This window comes from Pogoniulus pusillus, chromosome 21 (assembly GCF_015220805.1).
Source record: "Pogoniulus pusillus isolate bPogPus1 chromosome 21, bPogPus1.pri, whole genome shotgun sequence".
In the NCBI taxonomy this organism is placed as follows: domain Eukaryota; kingdom Metazoa; phylum Chordata; class Aves; order Piciformes; family Lybiidae; genus Pogoniulus; species Pogoniulus pusillus.
Genome location: NC_087284.1, coordinates 318,649 through 342,202, shown reverse-complemented (window position 1 = coordinate 342,202; position 23,554 = coordinate 318,649). Strand labels below are relative to the sequence as shown.

The following is a 23,554-nucleotide window of genomic DNA, read 5'->3' as shown; positions in this document are numbered from 1 at the left end:
GTGTTCCTGTGTGATCTGGTCTAGGAGATCCTGTTCTGGCAGAGGGGTTGGACTGGATGAGTTTTAACACAGTATAACACAGTAACACAGTATCATCAAGGTTGGAAGAGACCTCACAGATCATCAAGTCCAACCCTTTACCACAGAGCCCAAGGCTAGACCATGGCACCAAGTGCCATGTCCAATCCTGCCTTGAACAGCTCCAGGGACGGCGACTCCACCACCTCCCCAGGCAGCCCTTTCCTTTTCCCTTTCCCTTTCTTTTTCCCTTTGCTTTCCTTTCCTTTCCTTCCAGTAGTATTTCCAAGCCTGCCCTTTGCAGTCACCAACCAAAACTGCATCTCTGACTGATAAGCTTTGGAGGTGCCTTCCAGCCCCTGACATTCTGTGACTCTGTAAGCAAGGCAGGCTCTTCCCAGTATTAGCAAAACAATTGACTTTGCCATCAGAAGCTCTTGTCCCAGAAATATTTGGGAAGACATAGGAGAAGAAACAGATGCAGTTACTGAACTGAACTACCTACTCTGCTGTCTAGTTGCTGCAAACAAAATCTTCCAGAAAGCAAAGCCAAAACCTTCACTGTGCTCACATCTCCAAATCATGACATCGCAGGTCTTTGACAGAGGAGGAGAAACACAGAAAAATGTTTGCTTCATCCATGGTACAAAACTCCCTGCCAGCCAGTCTACTGAAAACTCAGTGGTCCTTAGAGAAGTATTCTTCAGCTGTAAAGAAAGAAAACCCTGACACAGACTCCTCTAAAGAGTCAATTTTTGCTGTCACAAGCTGTCTAACTCTCTCAAGCAGCTCTGTGTCCCTCTTGAACTGGGGGTCCCAGAACTAGACACAGTACTACAGATGTGGCCTCACCAGGGCAGAGTAGAGGGGCAGAAGAACCCCTCTTGATCTACTAACCACAGCCCTTCTAATACACTCCAGAATGGCACTGGCTCTCCTGGACATGAGTGAACATTGCTGGCTCATGGTCAACCTCCCATCCATCAGGACCCTCAGGTCCTTTTCCCCTTCACTGCCTTCCACCAGCTCAGTCCCCAGCCTATCCTTATCCCTGAGGTTCTTCTTTCCCAGGTGCAAGACTCTGCACTTGCCCTTGTTGAACTGCATTCCATTTCTCCAGCCTGTCCAAGTCTGCCTGAATGGCAGCACAGCCTTCTGCTGTGGCAGCCACTCCACCCACTTTGGTGTCATCAGCAAACCTGCTGACAGAGCACTCTGTGCTCTCATTCAGGTAATAGATGGAATATATTGAACAGAACTGGTCCCAGTACTGGCCCCTGAGGGACTCCACTAGTCACAGGCCTCCAACTGGACTCCATCTCATTGACCACAACTCTCTGGCTCTTTCCTTCAACCAGTTCCAAATCCACCTCACTACCTGATCTCCCAGACCACACTGCCTCAGTTTAGCCAGAAGGATGCTGTGGGAGACAGTGCCAAATGCTTTACTGAAATCAAGATAAACCACACCCACTGCTCTACCATCACCAACCCACCTGGTTATGCCCTCTTCTGTTACAAGATGTGCTCCTCTGTTATTTCAATAACAAAAATACCAAAAATTACTCTGTCTTGAAAAATGAAAGAAGACAGGCACAGTATTTAGCACAAAAGGTTTTTAGATCAACTTACTTTCATGGCCTACACTGGCTATCCAACTGATTTGAAACAAATCCCCAAAGACATAATAAAGACTTGTTTTAACGATTAGAGACTTCTGAAAGAGTAATGTCATTAGAAGAACACATTAGAAGAATTTGCAAAGATCAAGAAAAAAAATATGCATGAATTATTCTTTCATATCCAAATTGTGTTTTTCCTGTAAATGACTGAAGTGGGGAAATAAAGGCCTGATCTGGAGTATTACTTCTTTATAATTTGTAGTCTTAGAATCATAGAATACCTCAAGTTGGGAGGGCCCCATAGGGATCACTGAGTCCAACTCCATACTCCTCACAGGACTACCTTAAAGACCAAGAGTGTCATACACATATTCCTTAAACTCTGACAAGTCTGGTGCCTTAATTGCTTCTCTGGGAAGACTCTTTCAGTGACCAATCTCCCTCACAATGAAGAACCTTTTCCTAATGTCCCCCTTGAACTTCCCACCTCAGCCACTCATAACATTACAAATAATACTGATACAATTTTTCACAAGCAAAATACGTATCTCATCTTTCTGAGGTTCACCTCGCCCAAAGGACATCTAGTGGGATCACAGATTCACAACACTGAAGAGTGTATGAATTTTTTTTCTGATATTATATCCAAGCTCTTGATGTTCTCTTCATGACAAAACCCATTACTGACTACTCATATGGGTTGCAGACATCCATAGGCACGATTCAATTTTAATATAGAGTTTGAAATAGACTCTTCATCTTTGATTCAGTTAAGCACTGCATGTACCTTCTTCTGATGCAGTAAAGGCATGTGTGGCTAGAATAGCCTATAAATGTCTCTCAAAGCACAGCAAGCTTAGGCTGTTTCATCCACAATAAAACACAAAAGTACATTTACCTTTCTCAACTTTGCTGCTCCGGCACCAGAGCGAATGGCCTCCATCAGGGCTTGCCTTGCATCTCCAGGGTTACCAGCAGCAATGGCGAAGGATTTAGGGGCTGCTGCTGACAGCTGAGTGGGAGGTGGTGGCTGGGCAGGTGCAGGTGGTATATAAAACTGCTCTTCCTGAGGGTCTTTTGCCTTCTGCAAGGAGTGTTCTGCATTCCGAAAACTCTGCAGCTCTTCAGAGGCCAATGAAGAGATCTGCTCATGGTGCAATTGAAGGGAGTTGATTAAAATCAAGCAGGACTAAACTGTAATTATTTGACATTTGATACACTTTCAGTACCCTGATTTCACTTTGCTTGAATGATGTAAAACACACAGACCTTTCATGTGCTCATGGAGTTGAACATGTGTTATTATTCACTCACATTACCCAGATGGGCTGATTACTAGCATCAGGAATTTGGCATTGTCCCAGAAACGCACTCTTCATTTACTACAAGCTCCTGTATCCTGTAACTCTTCTTGGCATGTAAGGTAAGAGAGAGAGTTGGACTTGGTAGTCGTGGAAACAGCCACAAGGCTTTTGGTATCAGGAAAATATATGAAGGCTGCAGCAGCCACCCAGGAATCTCATTATTTTTTGCACATACATATTCTCCAATGACAGGGAGGTTCTTCTAGATCTCAACTGTTAGACAGGATGTCCTTGAAAAAACTGCCATTAAAGCTAACGTTTACAGCAACAGTTTTTTTTCTTTTCTAAACCAGAGAGATATAGGAAAGCACTGAGAACAAAGCAAGTTGACTACTCTTCCAAATGTATTTCTGTGAAAACTATGAAACTAAAATTTCTTCACGTATTACCAGCTTGGAAACTCACCCTATTTTAAACACATGCAGGTAGAGAAAGTAATCTTTCAGACTAAGCCAGCTTTTCTGTCAACTGTCTAGCAAATATTTCTGCCATTAATAGTATCAGTAGTAATAGTCACAATAAATTGTTAGTAATTACAATCATTTCCTGATTATTAGGAAATTCAGTATCAATTTCCAAGCAGAACTATTAGCATTCCTTTCTCAGTGAAACTGAGGCACAATATTTCTCTAGTGAAAAATAAAAGGATTCATGTCCCATCAAATATAATGCACAGCTAGAGAGCTCCTACATTCTATTACTTCATTCTGCACAAACATGCACACACACACACACACACACACACACACACACACACTATATTGGAATAATATCATGTCAGATCAAAACATGAACATCTGAGGTCACATGAAAGTTACAGCCCTTTCATCATAGCACATCTCCCCCTGTACACATACAAATGTGTTAATTTAACTGACACAGGTGGCATGGTGTGAAAAATGAGTGCCCTGTTTCCAGGCAACTTCCCTAAAAATGATGGCAAAAGCTTATCTGCTGGAGGAGGGTATTCCAAAACATCTGTGATAATACACCACCCCTCGACTGTCAGAGCCCTTTCCCCACAAACTGACAGAGAATACAGTCAAGTATGTGTGAAGATGGCTGCTGCCTAGCACATGCCACTTTCAGGCTCAGAGGAAGCGGTATCCTATCTGCAGCAAGGGCAGTAAGAGATTTGAGGGATAAAAGTAATTTCCTAATACAGACAAGAGATCCTTTCTCTTTAATGCCAGCTACCTGGGTGAGTCATCACATGAGGGAAACATCAAGTGCCTTGTCAAATACACATCTCTAGAAGGGTTAGTAAACCGAGTCAACAACCTAAAGCTTCAATTCAACTTTTGCTTTTAGGAATAAGTAATGCTTTAATGATGAAGTAAATCTTTCAGATAGAAGCTGTGCTGAAAGTGGATGTTCCATCAACATCAATTAATTGCATATAACTTGCAGGCATCACCTCATGTTAACGGCTAAGCAGCATTCATGGTGAAGCCCCAGTGTGTGTACAGGTAACTGTGACTGAATGTAAAGGTATTAATCTAAATGCATACTCCTAAAGTACAAAAAAACCCCACCTAAATGTGAAAAGGACAAACATTTGGTGCACACTCCCTGGAATTAATTTAGATTTCTATGTGTGTCTTGTTTGACTGAAGGCACACCCTTTGAAAGAGCACTAACTTTTATAGCAGACCTGCTAAGACACTTGCTGGATGTGGTCTTCTGTTGTGCTATTTCGTCCTTGATATTCTCTTTGCAGCACACTGGTTAGTTCATGGTATCAGGTTTTATTCAAAACTGCAATCAAGAACAGACCACACAGAAAAGATCACTCACTCACCATTTGGTCTCTTACCTTTTTCAGCTTTGAGATGCCACTGTGGCCTCTAATTGCTGCTAGAAGGGCTGAGCGCTCATTCTCTGGCTCAGCATATGAAGGTTTCCTGTAGCTGTCATTTAGTGCACTATCTGAAACCTAGAATATGAAAAAAATAAACTTCACATTGTTATAGGTATTAACTAAGAGGTGGTTTGGAAACACCATGAACAGTATTTCTGACACTTGTACCAGAATGGAGACTAATCAGTCTGTCTGCTTTTACAACCCTCACTCACACTGAGCAGTAAGGGTATGTGTAGATAGTAACGCTGTACTTACAGAGGTTGTCTCCTAAGTCAGTGGAAAGCTACTAATCACCTAGTAAGAAAATGCAGTTCTCTTTCTGTCATTTCACATACTTCCAAGTTTACTCAGTGCTGTGTGTTCCTGGGTTTATGCAGCACACTGAAATACTGATTCGGCTCTTATGCTGACCTCAATTACCTCTCCTTTATGCTGCGTCTCTGCACGTTCTGTCTCTTCTCGCTAGTGCAGCAACAGTGGTGGTGTGTAATATGCAGGATGTGCAGAATAAGCAGTGCCTTGCTCTGTATTTTGCCATGATAAACGGTTCAAGTGCCTTGTATACTCCAGCTCACCAGCAACTGTACCAGCTACAAAACCTCTGGTGGCTGACAGGATGAGCACAGGGCTCTGCACTCCAAACAGGCTAGAAAAGAAGTCTCCACTTTACCTTTCTGAGTTTCTCTTTTCCCCCTCCTGTTTGAATGGCTTCCATCAGGGCACTGTGCAGTGATGTGTCTTTTGGAACCGGTTTTTGGATGACAGGTTTAAACTTCTTCTTTGGCCCAAAGATATTGGTCTGTACACTAACATCCAGTTCATTGACAGCATTACTCTCTGAATCACCATGCTTCTCTTCCTGTTCTGCCCCTGCGTTTGCTGCTCCACTGTTTAGCTCAGGCGAAGCTTTTAGCAAACTAACTTGTACACCATTATCAGGAGGCCATTTAGTGACTCGCACAGGTGCGCTGAAAGAGGATGCAACTCCTTGGAGATCAGGAGACTTGAGAGATGAGGCTGAAGTAGTACGGGTTGAAGTCTCGCATTTCTGGTCAAATGAAAGATGTGTCTGTTTCTTGGCTACACTTTGTTCTCTCTTTAAACCATTATCATCCTCTGGACCATTGTTATCCTTGGAAGAGGATTTAGTAAGTGAGACACCAGCATTCCTTTTATAGAAACTCAGAGAAGTTGCTTGATTTGGTGACCTGATGTCAACTATTTTGTTTTCCATGCCAGAATTATCACCAGGTGGAAACCTGTGTGGTGCTTTCTGGCTGCAAGTAAAAATACTCGAAAGTGTTTCTCTTGTTTCTGCTGATTCTGTGTCCATAGGGCTAAATTTGTCTACAACAATATATCTTCTGGGTGACATTTCTGCTTCATTTTTAACCTCTCCTGACCCTTGCTTATTTTCATCTTTCTCATGGTATTCCATTGAGTTAAAGGTAGTTGCACTGATGTGTCTTGCAATGGCAGAGGCAACGTACTGACTTGAAGTTCTTCTATGTGGCTTTACAAATGGAAGCTCCAGCTTGTCTTTATTAGTTGCTGGGACCACTAATGGTGTTACCTGAGACTGTGCAACTGGAAGAGGTGATTTTGTCCTTTCATTCTCTGACTGTCTTTCAGCTGCCTGAGTAGTAGCAAATTGTGGTGCTACTGGTTTTGGAGCTGCAAGATAGACCGGTTTGTGTTCATGCTTTATAGTAAAGGGCTTAGAGTTTGTGGTGACTGCTGACTTTTTAGGAAGATGCTCAGCAGTGTCATCACTTTGCTTTTCTGTTGAACTTGATTTCCAGAATTCCTTCACCTTCCCAAGAGAAATTTCCTCACTTTCACCAGCAGATGTGCCTGGTATGTGCTTACTGACACCAGAGTTTGGCCCTATAAGGTTGCCTAGTTCATCTATCTTAATGGCACCAGTGGAAAGCGAAACTCCTCTATCGAAATGTTTGACTTCAGGCTTGGGAGGGACAACTTTAAAGGTTGTCAAACCCATTTTAGGTTCATAGTTTGTCACCGAGTTCTGGGCACGATGATACCATGTGGCTGTTAGTGGAACTTCTTCTCCTTCACTTTTTTTTGCTGGTGGCCATTTAATTTCTAATTCTGACTTACTTTTTTTCAAAGATCTTTCCCTGTTACTACTTTCATTAAGTGGATTTATCTTCTCTTTTGCTGTACTGGTTTCAGCTGAAGCCTTGGAGTGAGACGGATTCAGCTTAGATTTACATTCCTCAGACTTGGCACCTTGCTTGTGTGGTGTTTCCTGTCTGAAGCCCTTTTCAATTCTTTTTTCAAAAGAGGATGTGAGAGATTCAAATAGATCTCTCCTCTGTTCCACAGGCAAGAGGCTGAATTCATTTTCAGTCAGGTGTTGATATATTAAGTCCTTGGATACACATAATGCTCCACCATCTGTGTGTCCTTTATCAAAAGAACCTGCATTGTTGTTTTTATTTGTAAAGTTCCCTGTAATAACAGAGTCATCCACGGTATTTTGTAATGATCTTGTCTCTGTCTCTTGACCTCCAGCAGAGTTAGAGGTGCTAACTTCTGGAGCATCATCTATGACTGTTACTGGAATAGAAATGGTAATATCTTGGGTAGCTTCAACTTTTCTTGCATGCGGCTTCAACACTTCATCGATGTACTCAGTGTCAGAGTTGCTTATACCATCCACTGCTGCAAATACAGATACAACATTATATACAGGCAGCATTTAGGCAATACAATTTTAAATCTCACAAACAGCCAGTACAAACTTAAATGGATCAGATAGCTACATTAAAACTAACAGGTATATATTAATGCCTGTATTGCAGAAAGGGACAGATCTGGATCCTTTTTATTGTCTGGTTGCTGATTAAGACCAGCCAGCAGTCATCTTTCTTCAGCCAGTGGGAAACATACAAACGTAGCTGAAAGCAGAATTTAATCCATTGTTCGTTCCTTATCTTTGACTAACTTCTTCCAGTGATAAACATTTCACCACATGACTCTGAAGGAGAAATGTTTCTGAGAAACTGCAAGCAACTCCAAATTACATTTCCCAGACCTGGTTAATCATAGCAGCTCAGCTGAAGGACTTCTTTGAGCAAGCAAAGAAACAGTACTTGTACTTTTTTCTCCATTCTTCTCACCCTTCGCTACCAGTGACTCCAGAAAGCCTCTCTGTGCAAGAAGATTAACTTCTCAAATTTGCTGGCATAAATCAAGGGTTACAACACGGAAGCTAAGAAATTGCAATGTTAGAGAACTGACAGAGTTAAGTCCTCCGGTGAAGTTCTAAAGTAAAGGTGGGAAGTTTTATAAAGTACTCAAAATAATTTTCTGACAAACCATTAACTGAGAAATACTTTCACTCACAGTAGGAAAAAGAAGAGCACATTATGACATTTATCTCTTGTTTCTTTTCACACTTTTGATTTTTATCTTTAAAATAGCTCTGCTAACACAGAGGAGGCATGGGGTACAAAAATGTCCCCACTTTCACCATTTCATTATCAGAAAATACAAACCAGAAACATTGTTAATTAAAATTTGATTTGATAAATTTGTTTTGATAAAATGATTTAGTTTCATTGAAGACAGTGACATTATCACAGAATCACAGAATGTCAGGGGCTGGAAGGCACCTCCAAAGCTCATCCAGTCCAGTCCCCTGCCAGAGCAGGATCTCCTATACCAGATCACACAGAAACACATCCAGGGGAGTTTTGAATATCTCCAGAGAGGGAGACTCCACAACTCCCCTGGGCAGCCTGTGCCAGGGCTCTGTCTCCCTCACAGCAAAAATTCTTTTCTTCATGTTTGCAAGGAATGTCTATTACACCAAATCTGGCCCTTAAGATGTGCCCATAAACTGCTGTTCATTTCTTATTGATAGCAGACACTGAAATAAAACGACAATCCGATAAGGAGCTTGAAAAACATTCAGTGTGAGCCTATGAAGACCAGATGCTCCTGAAGCACAGGGAAAGCAACTACTTTGGATGGGCCACATTTTGTCTGAGACCTGTGAGTTGCTCCCCACGATCAAAGTGAGAAATGTGCAGATGTCTCAGAGTACAGTTTGAGTCTGCAACTCCTGGCTATGCCTCCATCTTTTGTACTTCAGACGTTACACACTTCCATACCTTCTAACTCCTTGTCCAGGCCAGCTAAAGTCTGCTGGAGTTGTGCAGCAATGAACTCAGCCTCATTCTCATGCTCAGCTGAAGCCATTTCTTCATCTCTCCTGCTAAAGGAAAATTAAAAAGGCTGGGTATCCTTTTTTTTTTTCTCCAGAATCATAGAATCAATCAGGTTGGAAGAGACCTCCAAGCTCATCCAGTCCAACCTACCTCCCAGCCCTATACAATCAACCAGCTCATGGCACTAAGTGCCCCAGCCAGTCTTTTCTTGAACACCTCCAGGGACAGCAACTCCACCCTCTCTTCCTGGCTGCTCTCCAGTCACTGTCCCCAGCCTGTAGCATTGCTTGGGTTTGTTGTTGTGGTCAAAGTGAAGAACCCTGCACTTGGCCTTGTTAAATCTCATCCCATTGGCCTCTGCTTACCCACCCAGGCTGTCAAGGTCCCTCTGCAGGGCCCTCCTACCCTCCAACAGATTAACACCTGCTGCTTTTTTGGTGCTTTGCACTGTTGCTGTGAAACACACTATCATTTCAGCCCTTTTGGTTCTACTGAAGTCATGAAACTCATTCCCAAAAGCATGAAAAATACAGGCTATCTGGTGCCTGAGCATACTCAGAGTACTGACGATCAAAAGCTTCGGATTTGACACCTGTCACAAAGACATGCTCCAGCTTCACTGTGCAGTACTCGTTTCTGCTGGCCTACAGAAAAGCAGCATATGCAAGGCAAAGGTTTTGCATATCCATACAATTTTAAAGCAGACCACTGGCCATCCTGTGCCTCCACTATACCAACACATCTGCACCTTAATTAAATAAAACTTGCATGACTGTTGTGGAAAGCCCAAATTAGGCCTAAAGACATCCTGGCTTGCCCAGACATGTTTCTCTGCTCTCCCTCCTTCTGCTGATGGGAGAAGCAACTGCAGGAAAGGAGGACAAAAGGCCTGATGCCTCCATGTCTGTCCAAACTTGTTACAGGGTACCCACAAGTGTTTATACACTTGTTTGTGTTCTGCCCTAAAAGGTAAAAGTAAGCCCTGCCTTTACCTAATATGGTTAAGTTTGGCTAACTGCCATTTGGATTGACTGATCTGTGGCCAAAGGCCCATTAGTCTCAGGATGTATTGATATAAAGAGATGAGCAGGTAAAGACAATGTGCTGCTGCCATTGCTTTTGCCTTAATGTACTCTCTGCTTGAGTTCTGCCTCCCTCATTGCCTTACTGCATCCTACCATGCTCTGCAGCATTGTCTGCTAAGCTATAAGCCAGCTCTGCTACATATTAACAAACCCTGATACTTTGGGTTTGTCTGCCTGAAAACCTACTGTGTCTCAAGTTTACCAGGCACAGGCCTTAAGTGCCTATCATGATAGGCTTGCTTAGCCTGCGTGACATCATGCCAGGACTGCACATCTACAAGACACTCTGCCTGCACCTGCAAGTCTCTATGCCGAGTCTGGAGACAAGAGGAACCAGGATCAGGTCAGAGACTGCCTGCCTGTCTCCCAGCACCTGTGCTGGTTTGAAGCTAATTGGAATATTTTAATGAGAGCAATCAGATTGTTGGCTGTGAAAAGAAAACTACATGATGTCTGTTTCACTCAAAGGTTTGCTTAGACATATAAAAACCAGAGCACAAACATAGATAAGGCAATGTCTCTCCCTGACTTCTGCCAAATTAACTGCTTCTGCCTGACCCTGTGCATAACTCAACCAATCATTTCCTTCTAACCCCCTTGCTGATTCTTCCAACTCCCCTTACACAAAAGAGAGAGATTGTGAGATAAGGGAGCAGGTGGGATGGGGTGGAAAGAAGGTGGAAGGGTGATTAGGAACCCCTCCAGGGCAGCTGGCTGCTGAGAAGGGTATTGCATTTCTGTATTCCTTTTAACTTGTATACAACTGTGTATAGTTGTAAATATTTGTAATATATTGTAAAGATCTGCTTGTATAGTGTGCTAAGCTGTAAATATAAAGCTTCATTCTTTAACTTCCAGACAGCTGCGTTTAGTTTGGGTGAATTCACTGCATGTATGTGTGGGGGGTGGGCGACGCCCAGAACCGCTACAGCATCCCTGATAAGAGTCTGGGAAGAACTAGAAGCCTCTCAATGGCTATTAAGACACTGACAGAACTCTCTGTGTCCCAGGCTGGGAACTACAAGGTTGAAAATCCTTTAGGGACTAGATAGTTGTTATCCAATGCCATAATTCTGCTATCTCTTTATAAACTAGCAGCGAGGCTAACTCGCTCTCCTTTCCTCTCCCTCCAGCCCTGTGTCTGGTGGGGGCTGCTTATCGGTACAAACATGTAAGGAGTAGGCCTGTTCTGGGGCCTCCAGAGGCTTTTGTTTAGGCCTATGGGTGGCAGATGTGCTGTGAGGGGAGGACTAGAACACTGGGGATTATAGATTTAGTCTTGGGTTGGGGGAAATTCAAGGGGTTTGCTATCTGTTTTGTAATTTATTTCTGTGTCTCTCTTTCCAAATATAACTGCTTGCTCTCCAATTCATTTGAGAGCTTCATTCATGAAATCACAGAATCAAACAGCTTGGAAGAGACCTCCAAACTCATACAGTCCATCCTAGCACCCAGTCCTAGCCAATTAACTAGACCATGGCACTAAGTGCCCCATCCAGGCTTTGCTTGAGCATGTCCAGGGACAGCAACTCCACCACCTCCCTGGGCAGCCCATTCCAATGCCAATCACTCTCTCAGCCAACAACTTCCTCCTAACATCCAGCCTAGACTTGCCCTGGCACAACTTGAGACTGTGTCCCCTTGCTCTGTTGCTGGTTGCCTGGCAGAAGAGATCAACCCCATCTGGCTACAGCCTCCCTTCAGGTAGTTGTAGACAGCAGTGAAGTCTGCCCTGAGCCTCCTCTTCTGCAGGCTGCACCCCCACAGCTCCCTCAGCCTCTCCTCACAGGGCTGTACTCCATGCTCCTCACTTGCTTCTGTCAGCTCTTTAAAAACCACAACACCCTGCAAGTGTTTGGGTACTGTCTGGGAGCTGAAGTTATTCAGGGGAGTCTGGAGATGAATGTTCTGTGATTAAATACTCAAAAGCCTCTTTAGCAAACCTCTCTACATTCTCTGCATCTAATCCTGAGTGCCTTCTGCCTTAGCAGAAAGGATATTCCTGGCTCCATCTAGTGGGCACGTGGTGTAATTAACCACAAGAACCTCTTTCCAGTTGTGATGATTTAATGTTTGTATTATGGCTAGTTATTTCTCAAGTGTTCTAGAGTCTCTTTATCCTATGTATAATGTTTTCATGACCATTGCACAGAAACAATTATTATTAAAAGTTCCTGGGTGAGTGGTGAGAGTCCTGAATATAAAAATTGATAAATTATATTAACTTTGAAAAAATCCTATCTTGTATCATTCATTACCCTCCAAACCAATGGCAATGAAAAATAAACACAGCTAAGTGCTGCGTCATGAGGAGAGGGAGAGGAGGAGAAAACAGAAACTTATCCCTTGAGAGATATTTCTAACTAAATATATTGCAGAGGCCTGATTGTTGCCAGAAAATAGCTCCCTGCATTTTGATGAACTTGTACAAAGATCTAACACAAATTTGAAATCAAAATCGGGGCAAGTATTGTCTTGGCTTATTAAACAAAAGAAAGAAGGAAAAAAAAGGGGAAAAGAAAAGAAAGAAAAGAAATAAATTAAAGAAAAAAAATTTTAAAAAGGAAAAAGAAAAAAATTAAAAGGGAAGAAAAAAAAAGGGAAGATGAAAGTAAGAAAAAGCCCTATTAAAAATAAAATTACAAAAATACAAATGCAATTTGCTACACAACGGACCTTCTGCTTCTTGGGAAGAAAAATCTTGACCAGCAGAGCTTTTCTACCTAGATCACTGATATTAGGATCGAAAGAATTTTCTCCGTCTCCATGTGCCTTGCCTGAATTTAAGACAAGTCTGTGACATTGCATCTAAGCCTTGCCCTTGTGATTAACCTATTGAAAAAACAGTCCTCAACTCTAGCTACACTTAAACTGACTCTAGTCAGGCGAAACAGATTTGCTCTTTTCAAGAGCAGCACAGATACAGTACCAGACAATGCTTTTTTGGCAGTTGTTGTTGTTTACCTAATCTTACCTGAAAGATGCAATTTGTGCTGCCCTTTAAGACAACAACCTGAAAAAAAATTCAAGGATACTCTCTGACATTGAACCATGACAATGTACCTTCTTTTTTGCTTTTTTGTTCTGTTTTGTTGATACCAGGAGCAAATGAAAGCACAAGTTGAAGCATCAGGTATTTAACTTTACTTACTTTAGTTAGTTACCATTAACCTCTACGACTCTGCAGTAGCCCTAAAGCCCAAGTAAGCTACTTGCACCTAAACTGCCTTGCACTTACAAGTACAACAAAATGCACGTGCAAGGAAGCCTCCTTTCTCACATCCTCATCCTTGTGCATTTGAACACAGAGATGTGATGAATTCAAGGTGGTAAAGCTACATGTACGTGCTGAAGTGGTTTCCTATCTTGGATTCTAAGACAGAAACCTGTATTGGTTGTTTAAACATAGTGGAATAGACAGTGTCATGAAACTGGACACAGAGAGAGTGTCTGCTCAGCAAGTTTGCTGATGACACCAAACTGGGAGGCTTGGCTGATACAGCTGAGGGCTGTGTTGCCATCCAGTGAGACAGGGACAGACAGAGCTGGGCACAGAGGAACCAAATGAGGTTCAACAAGGACAAGTGCAGAGTGCTGCATCTGGGGAGGGATAACAAACTGCACCAGAGCAGGCTGGGAGGTGATCTGCTGCAGAGCAGCCCTGTAGAGAGGGACCTGAGAGTGCTGGTGGAGAATATCCATGGCACAGCAATGTGCCCTGGTGGCCAAGAGGGCCAATGGGGTCCTGGAGGGCATTAAGAAAAGTGTGTCCAGCAGATTCAGGAAGGTTCTTTGCTGCCCCACTCTGCCCTGCTGAGACCTCATCTTGAGTACTGCCTTCAGTTTTGGGCTCCTCAGTTTAAGAGGGGCAGGGATCTGCTGGAGAGAGTCCAAGGGAGGGCTCTGCTCACTTGCTCCCTGGGATAGGACAAGGAGAAAAGGGTGTAAGCTGCAGCACAGGAGGTTTCACCTCAACACAAGGGGGAACTTATTGACTGTAAGGGTCCCAGAGCTGAGCACTGGCACAGGCTCCCCAGAGAGGTTGTGGATTCTCCTTCTCTGGAGACTTTCAAGGCCTGTCTGGATGTGTTCCTGTGTGACCTGAGCTAGATGGCACGGCTCTGCTCTGGCAGGGGAGTTGGACTCGATAACTTCTTTGGGTCCCTTCCAATCCCTGTGGTATCCTGTGACAATTTCTTCCAACATTTGCCACTGACTTGAGCTTTGACATGCCCTAAAACATCCCCAGAAGCCAACATGAACTGATGATGCTGAGGCTTGGCACCCACACTGCAAGCCTCACAGTAAATGGATTTCTCCCTGATGGAGAATCAGCTGAAGTTTCCAGCAGAGGCGACTGCAGAGGAGACTGCAGTCCTACTGTGCCATGAAGCAGACACACATAAATCAATTTTAGCAATCTGACAAAAAGATTTAAAACTACTGTGGCATTCAAATTGGGAGAGAAGATCGACAAACAAAACTCTCAACTCAAAGGCAGCAGAAAGAAGGAACTGCTGAATTTCATTTTGGTTTGTGCAGTGCAAAGTTTCATAAATTTAATTTAAAAAAATATTTGCTCTCCTTTGAGTGCATTTTAAAGAAATTTATTTGCAAACTCAGATGCAGCATTTTTGATGGGAGAATTACTCAAACTGTGCACCACCTAAGCAACATGACTGTCCAGCACAGAAGGCAAACACTGCTTTCTCCTTTACAAAACTGGTTCTGTGGCATAGTTGTACACAGCTGGAAGTAAATTACTGACACACACTTAGAGCCCTTCTCTAAGGCTCTGTGAAGAAGCTGTTTCCAGTACCTTGCAAGAAAAAAGTATAAACCTGTATCTATCCTAGGACAAGATCTAATTTCACAATGGCTGTGCCAGCTCACCACCTTTTTGGTACGATTGCATCTTTCTTGCCAGTTGCTTGACTGTTCTACAATAGAGCAAATTCTATCACTAAGAGTGTCTGTGCTGGGCTCTCTCCAGGAAATAACAGGAAGTATCTGCTTGATAACTCCATAGGCAAATTATCTAGGAAGACAGATTTTTTACTGAAACAGGGATTCCTGTACTCCAAGCATGCAGTGCACGTCTACTGCACTGCCCACTTCTCTTCCAACATCAGAGGGAATCTTTTCCCCAGTGACTCCTTATAGCAAAATTATCTTCTCCTCGATGAACATCATCAGTCAACAGATGCCACAGGCTCACAGAATGTCAGGGGTTGGAAGAGACTCAAAGAGATCATCCAGTCCAACCGCCCCTACCAGAGCAGGACCATACAATCTAGCTCAGGACCCAGAGGAATGCATCCAGACAAGCCTTGAAAAGTCTCCAGAGAAGGAGACTCCACAACCTCTCTGTTGATTTCATTCTTGTACACTTCTGCAGTGCCTACACATAATTTGCCTCTCAATCTCTGATTTCAATGTCTTTATCTAGACAACTGGGACAATAACATTCAATTTGCAGAACTCATCTGAAGGAAAGAGTACAGTGCAGTGAAAATGAAATTTGCTTTCAGAGATGGAGCAGCAGAAAAGGCAGATCTTTTCTTTTGCATTTCCAAATTCTCACAAGAACTATTGTTTTGTTCAGTTCATCTCCCAACTCACCTACAAAGCAAGACAGAAGGCAAAGATGAGCCATGGGGCTTTTCTTAAAATTCCCAGCATTGAGATTTAAAATATGATATTTCTAGTGTTGAGCATTTACAATATGGTATGTATTTTCTGAAGTTGGATGAGGCCTTGAGCAACCTGTTCCAGTGGGAGGTGTGCCTGCCTATGGCAGGGGGCTGGAATTGGATGAGCTTTGAGGTCCTGTCCAACCTAAACCATTCCATGGTTCTAAGTGAAGGTCTGGCAGTTTCCACTAGCTCACATGATTTATAAATATGCCTCAGAAAACTCTGACAATAGTACTTGGGAAAGGAAAACAAAAAGGTCCCTTTTTTTTTTTCCCATAGCCCTCTTCCCTTCTAACTCCACACACTTTTCTTTTGTTGACAGTCCTGTTTTGGCTGGAATCCAAGAAAAATATCACTTATTCCGATACCACATTTTACATTCTGGATAAACATTACCAGTGGTATTTTCTCACACAGATTTTTTTTTGCTTAGAGAAGAACTTGATAACCTTTATGCTGCCTTTCTGGTAAAACATGAGGTGCTAAAAATACAGCTCTGGTGTGTGTTTCACCCAAGCTCAAAACGGCAAATGTGCAGGGTTCCTGGAAGCCTGCGCACTTATTTCTTATGCAGACAAGCAGAGATTTGTGCAAGAGAACAGAATGGAGCAAAGTGACTACCAAAAAGCAGCCTTTATTGTTCTACTGAGCTTGGGCTACAATGCATAACTACTCCTCAGCAGTCATTTTAACAGTTGGAGGCAAAATGAAATTTGGAGCAGTATTTCATCAGATTAGTGGCACGGGATATAGACATGAGAATGTCTACATCCTAAGAAAGACATTAAATTCTCCAATAAACCTAGCTGGAAATCACAGAATCAAACAGCTTGGAAGAGACCTCCAAACTCATACAGCCCAATCTAACACGCACCTAGTCCTAGCCAATCAATCAGACCATGGCACTAAGTGTCCCAGCCAGGCTTTGCTTGAACACCTCCAGGGACGGTGACTCCACCACCTCCCTGGGCAGCCCATTCCAATGCCAATCACTCTCTCTGCCAACAACTTCCTCCTAACAGCCAGCCTAGACCTCCCCCAGGCACAGCTTGAGACTGTGTCCCCTTGTTCTGTCACTAGTTGCCTGGGAGAAGAGACCAACCCCACCTGTAGAGACCAATGAGGTCACACCTGAGCCTCCTCTTCTCCAGGCTAAACTAAATGCTGCATTAGAAAGAAAATAAGACCAGCAGCAAAACAATGGGTATGCAATGACAGAAGCTGTCATTTTATTATAGTTAAAGCAGCTTTACCCATGGGTCTGTAAATCACAGAATCACAGAATGTCAGGGGCTGGAAGGGACCTCAAAAGTTCTTCCAGTCCAATCTCCCTGCCAGAGCAGGCTCTCCTAGACGAGATCACACAGGAACACATCCAGGTGGCTCTTGGTTATCTCCAGAAAGAGAGACTCCACAACTGCCCTGGGCAGCCTGTGCCAGGGCTCTGTCACCCTCACAGCAAAAAAAATTCCTCCTCATGTTTAAATGAAACTTCCTATGCCTCAGTTTCCACCCACTGCCCCTTGACCTGGCACTGGGCATCACCCAGCAGAGCCTGGCTCCAGCCTCCTGGCATTCACCTTTACATATTGATAAACATTGATGAGGTCACCTCTCAGACTCCTTTTCTCCAAGCTGTGATAATGATAAAACTAACTCAAGAACTCCTGCATGTTCTGGTACCAGAGGTAGAGGACACCACTGCTACTGTAACCACTGAAACACAACACAGACCTACACAAACTGCAGAGATAGGACTAAGTTTCAGGTATCTAAACTCAGGTACTTGGTGCCACTTGAAATACTGCAGGATATTGAAGACATCTGTTTGGGGCTGGGAGACATTAGAAGGAGTAACACATCTCCTGCTGGAGAGGTGGTATAAAGCAAGAATGCATGGCAGGAGACAGTTCTGAGATTAACTGAGCATGACCCAAAGGTCTTGCTGCTTTTTACTGTTTGCTTTATCAGAAGACTTGAGAACATGGTTTCATTTAAACACAAGGAGGAATTTGTTCCCTGTGAGGGTGACAGAGCACTGGCACAGGCTGCCCAGGGCAGTTGTGGAGTCTCTCTTTCTGGAGATAATCAAGAGCCACCTGGATGTGTTCCCATGTGATCTGGTCTAGGAGAGCCTGCTCTGGCAGGGAGATTGGACTGGAAGAACTTTTGACTCCCTCTCTGGAGATATTCAAGAGCCGTCTGGATGCATTCTGGTGTAATCCAGTCTAGGTGATCCTGCTCTAGCAAGCGGCATGGACCGGAAGATCTTTCGAGGTCCCTTCCAGACCCTGACATTCCATGATTTTCTTTCAAGGACAGAATATAACAGCAAGAGAGCAGTTAGGAGAAGTGGTGGACTTCCTGGTCACCTCAGCTATGACCTGACCAGTGCTGCTTTCCATTTTTGCTGTCTCCTGTGAGCTTCAGCATAATGATGTAATGCTCAAACGACCAAAGCATGTTAAAATGCAAAAATCTACAGAGTTCACAACCAGCTTAGGAATGGTTAGATAGCAAAGTCACCACTTGTCTTTGTTATAAGATTTCTGAAACTGGCAGGCAACTAGAAAAAGGAAAAGGCACATGCTCATCACCTGTTGAATAACAGCAGATAACCTCATTTTTAAGTTCTTCAGTGTCTGATAAAAAAAAAAATGTGTATGCTTTCTGTGAACAAGGTACAGGTAACATTTTTGCTTCAAGTCTTGTGGTTTGTGTTCTGTTTCTAATTCCATGGGGCTGCATCAAACTTAGCCTTTAGGCTAGATTTATACCTGTGCTGAACAAAAATCATCAAAAAATAAATTAAACTATCTTCCAGTCATAGAACACAAAGGTCCAGTAGTGACTTCAACCACAAATATCACCTAATTAAAATAAAGAATCTGCATGTATAGATGAGGAGGAAAGTTAAGTAATTTTTCAGCAGTAGTTGGGTTTGTGGTCCTTTTACAGTCCTCCTCCATGGTTACTGTGTCGAAAATCTAAGCAGAAAGCAGAAGAAAATGTCTATCATTCTGTGGCTTAATGCTAGAAGTCTCTAGGCTTGTTACATATCAAGATGATTTAGCTTCAGGAGTCCCCCAACATATGCTGGTTCCAGGGTACTGCTGCACAAGCAGCAGCTTGTCGTTGCTATACAGCTGGAAGCATGCCCCTGCTCCCCCTCTCCTCACACGAGTTTCTGGCAAAAGCTTCTCAACTGGAAAGCCTGCAGGCAGGTAGCATTGTCAGAAATAGGCAGAGGAAAGTGGTTTTAAATCTTAATACAGCCACATCACCTGTGCAATACCATGTTGTAAGTTAAAAGAGGGCACAGTGAAGTTAAGTAACTTCTCTTGCTTTACACAGAAAAATAAGAAAGAGAGCCTTCTGTCTTGGAAGCCAGCACTACACCTTTAGCAATCTGAGCCTTTTCCTAATGGGTAAAATATTCTACAGCTCCAATGTATGCAGCATTTTTCCAGAGGATGAGTGTAACAGAAAGGATAAACTGGATTCCTGCTCTACAGTGACTGTGAGGATGTGTTCCTTAACCATATAATCCCTTCCTAACCATGAAGATCTGCCAGCAGAAAAACTGCATCCAAATTCAAAGAGTTTTGTGGAATAAAGGGAAAGCCAAAGATAAGGAAGGAAATTAGCAAAATCATGTCAGAAGCAGAGGCTTGCAAATATGTCAGACACCTGGGTCTTAATTAAGCAATTTTGCACCCCTGAACTTCTCCCTGTCAGTTTAACCCTTTCTCAATTTTCCTCCCTGCCCCTTAAAACTACATTTCTGTTTTCAAAAAAGTGAAGTGTGTTTACCCAACTAAAACAAACCCTACCCTGCAGAGAAAGAGCAAAATAAACCTCCCCTCATTTCTCAAAGGTGACAACAAACAGCATTTAATTACACAGCATGTGTCTGTCTGGAAAGGGGTACTGGTAATATGTACAATGCTATTTTTCATTGGAGTTTTTCTCCTTCCTTTCTGTCTGCCTTCTGCCATCCATTATTGCATTTTTAATTCCTTTGATCACCTTCATTGCTGAATTCTCTCTAGGTGCCAATTTCTCTTTCCCTCCTGAGCTTTCCAAGGGGGACACAAAACCTTCTAACACTTGAATTTCAATGGGCTGAAAATTAGGCAGAACAAGTTCACCCACCCCTATCCTTTTAAGCTTTTGCTTTAAACTAACTCATCAAACCCCTAACAGCTTTGTAGCAAAGACCAAGTATTTCCTAGGTTGGTAATAAAAAGAACTCTTCTCCTCCTAGAAGCTTCAACTAACCCAACCACAGGCAAAGGTAACTTCTTCCAAAAGAAAGGGAGGAAATGAGATTATCCCTGCTCCAGACCCACAGCATGAACCAATCTCAGGAGGGTTTCCCCACCCCCATCCTCTGCCCTCCACTAGCTTTAAATGAAAAAATACTCCTCTCTCATGCATTTTTCCTGCCCTGAGACAGGCTGGTGGAGCCACTCTTAAGACACCTTTTAAAACCCCCAATATCAGCTGCTTATAACTTTGAGAAATTACACATCGTTGGTGGTGGCAGTTCAAATGTGACAATTTATAGCATGCCCATGATCATTCTATTACTTTATTTCAGCCACAGTGGTTAAATGCCTTTTAAGAACAGACTTTGGAGGAAAAAGGGAGAGATGCATTCTGATACACAAGACACTATTCAATGTTCAGTCCTCTGAGCTTTAAATGTACCCATGTGGTACACGGATACTGGAATGAGGAGTAAGTTAAAAACAGCAAGAGGAAATTAAATAGTTCTGTCTCCAGAAGAGAATGCGAGCTGAGAGTGAATGGTGCTGTACTTCTTTTATTCATTGCACTCTGAAATGAAGAACTAAAACAGAGTGTGAGGACATTTCCTGGAGACTTTATCATTGTGTGCAGAAAAGGGGGGAGAGGGGGAGAATTAAGGTTACAGGGGGGAACCTAGGGTTACAAAGACAGCTTTAATATTAATGTTACCTACTTTGAGCAAGTGACCTAGCATCACTAATAATATTATTTTAACACAATTTTTCCTGTGCAATTATTTATAAAGCTGCAGCCAGTAGGTGTGTATGATGCTTTATAGGCATATAAAGATGTCTGTTCCCTGCCCCTAGGAGCTTGCGTGATGACACCACACAAGGGATGGGAAAGGAGGGGGTATGGGAGGACAGAGTTGCAACACTATGAGATCATGAGATGTGCTTACTGCTACATAAGCAACATTTCAGCTTCTTTGTGGTTTTCTTGTTACTCATTTGACACTATATATTAAAATTTGGTGAACAGATACATAACACAAAGAAAGCACTCATAAGGAGGCATATGAAGAAAGAGAACTGTGTAGCACAGTGTTCGTCGTCAGCAGTTAATATTAAAACATTCACAGTCAAACGTTGCATGTAGTCAATTATTTACACAGGGTTAACCCTTGGCACCTCCAGCTGAGGTCTGGATTCTGCTCCACCAGGCACTGTACAAACATGCCGTGAGATATGATAGCTGCGTTATAGTTTTTGCGGTAAAAAAGCAGGCAATGACTGAAAAGGATATCAAAGGTGGAGAGACAAGGATGGTTTAATAGGTTAAAAGTAGAGCCAAGAGTATGCTAGAGTGTTTTGACATTTGATTTGATACTCTGTATGCTGATTAAGATGTGTATTTGGATTAAGATTGGTCAAACAAGAATCAACCATCACCACCCCAGAAAAAACAGTGCACCTGCAAGTTACTCTCATGTACTGGAAAACAAAACCGTGGAGGAAAAACATCAGCTTGGAAGCCCTGGAATCCAGGGACCTTCTTTTAGATATTTTTGTTTCTCTGCTCTAGGAACTGAATGAGAGTGGAGTTCTGCTGTGGTTGTCATTTCTGTGTGTGCAAAGCCTGTGGTATATGCCATTTCTGACTTGGCTGTACTGTTTACGCTGCTATGTGCAGACAAATCTATTGCGTGTTGAAGACTGTGCCCTTAAATGCTCACAACTTTCCTCAACCTCAGCAGCAGATGGGGTGCAGCCTCTATGGGACTACACAGAGACGAGGCCACTCAGCAAACAATTCCAGAAACTCTAAAAAACCCAGTTTAAATATGCAATTAACCAAAGTAAGCAACGTGACAAAATACTACTGATCCCTTAGAGCACAGGCTAAGCCTCTGGCTCAAACCTCAGTAAAAACCATGGGCTTTATTCCACTCTCTGCTGGAGCCCTTCACAGAGGATGTGCAAAATATTCTCTGGGGCCAGTCCTGTTTAATATCTTCACTGATGATCTGGATAAGGGGATTGAGACCTCCATCAGTGAGTTTGCAGATAACAGCAAGTTGGAAGCAAGTATGGATCTGTTAGAGAGCAGGAGGGCTCTGCAGAGGGACCTGGACATGCTGGACAGATGGGCACGGTCCAACACCAAGAGTATTAACAAGGCCAAGTGCCAGGTTCTGCACTTTGGCCACAACAACCCCACGTAGTGCAAGAGGCTGGGGATAGAGTGGCTGAGAGCAGACAGGCACAGAGGGACCTGGGGGTGCTGATCAACAGCTGAACATGAGCCAGCAGTGTGCCCAGGTGGGCAGCAGAGCCAATGGCATCCTGGCCTGGCTCAGGAGTAGTGTGGCCAGCAGGACAAGGGAGGTTATTCTGCCTCTGTACTCAGTACTGGTCAGGCCACACCTTGAGTGCTGTGTCCAGTTCTGGGCTCCTCAATTTAAGAGAGATGTTGAGGTGCTGGAAGGTGTCCAGAGAAGGACAGCAAGGCTGGTGAGGGGCATGGAGCACAGCCCTGTGAGGAGAGGCTGAGGGAGCTGGGGGTGTGCAGCTTGCAGAAGAGGAGGCTCAGGGGTGACCTCATTGCTGTCTATGGCTATCTGAAGGGAGGTTGTAGCCAGGTGGGGCTGGGCTCTTCTCCCGGGCAACCAGAAACAGAACAAGGGGACACAGCCTCAAGTTGTGACAAGGCAGGTTCAGGCTGGATGTTAGGAGGAATTTGTTGTCAGAGAGAGTGATTGGCATTGGGATGGGCTGCCCAGGGAGGTGGTGGAGTTGCCATCCCTGGAGGTGCTTCAGAGGTGGCTGGATGAGGCACTTAGTGCCATGGTTTAGTTCATTAGAAAGGTTGGGTGCCAGGTTGGACTCTATGATCTTAGAGGTTGTGCTAGTTTGAAGCAAGCTGGAATGTTTTGGTAAAAGAACTAGATAACGGGCAGTGAAATGAAAAACAATTGTGTCTACTTCTCTCACAGTCACGCTGAGAACTCTGGGAAGAAGAAGAAAACATTCTCCATTTTGTCTCTCACTCTTGCTTTTGCCTTAGACCTGGTCACATCTCATTAACCCTGCTCCTACTAACCTTGCTCCCTAACCTCTTGGCTGCACCTCTTTTCTTCCTGAGGACTGGGGTAAGGTTGAGAGGGACGGGGGGAGGTGTTGGGGTGGTTTGAGAGCCCCTCCTGGGGACCTTGGTTTCTGGGAGGGGAGTTGTGCTTTTATATTGTTTATCCTTTGTATATTTCTGTATATAATTGTATATAACTGTATATATTGTAAATAGCTGCTTGTAAATTCTGCTAGCTGTAAATAAATTGCTTCATCTATATTCCCAGGGTCCGTCTGAGTTAGCTGGGGCAAATTCAAAAGTGTGGGAGGGGCGGGGTAACCCCCAAACCATCACATTTTTAATTGGCTTTCCCAACGTGGGGC

At 43.4% G+C, this 23,554-nt stretch overlaps 1 protein-coding gene across 3 annotated transcripts in view; it reads right to left on the bottom strand.

The window, feature by feature from the left end:
• Positions 1-23,554, bottom strand: part of COBL (cordon-bleu WH2 repeat protein) — a 237,006-nt gene that overhangs the window by 7,359 nt on the left and 206,093 nt on the right. For all 3 annotated transcript variants that reach the window (XM_064160737.1, XM_064160736.1, XM_064160739.1), the window contains exons 12-15: positions 9,011-9,114; positions 5,539-7,556; positions 4,821-4,940; positions 2,539-2,784 (exon numbers count right to left, since the gene is read on the bottom strand). In XM_064160737.1, the coding sequence (XP_064016807.1) occupies positions 2,539-2,784; positions 4,821-4,940; positions 5,539-7,556; positions 9,011-9,114 (2,488 nt within the window). The remainder of the gene's footprint in view (positions 1-2,538; positions 2,785-4,820; positions 4,941-5,538; positions 7,557-9,010; positions 9,115-23,554) is intronic.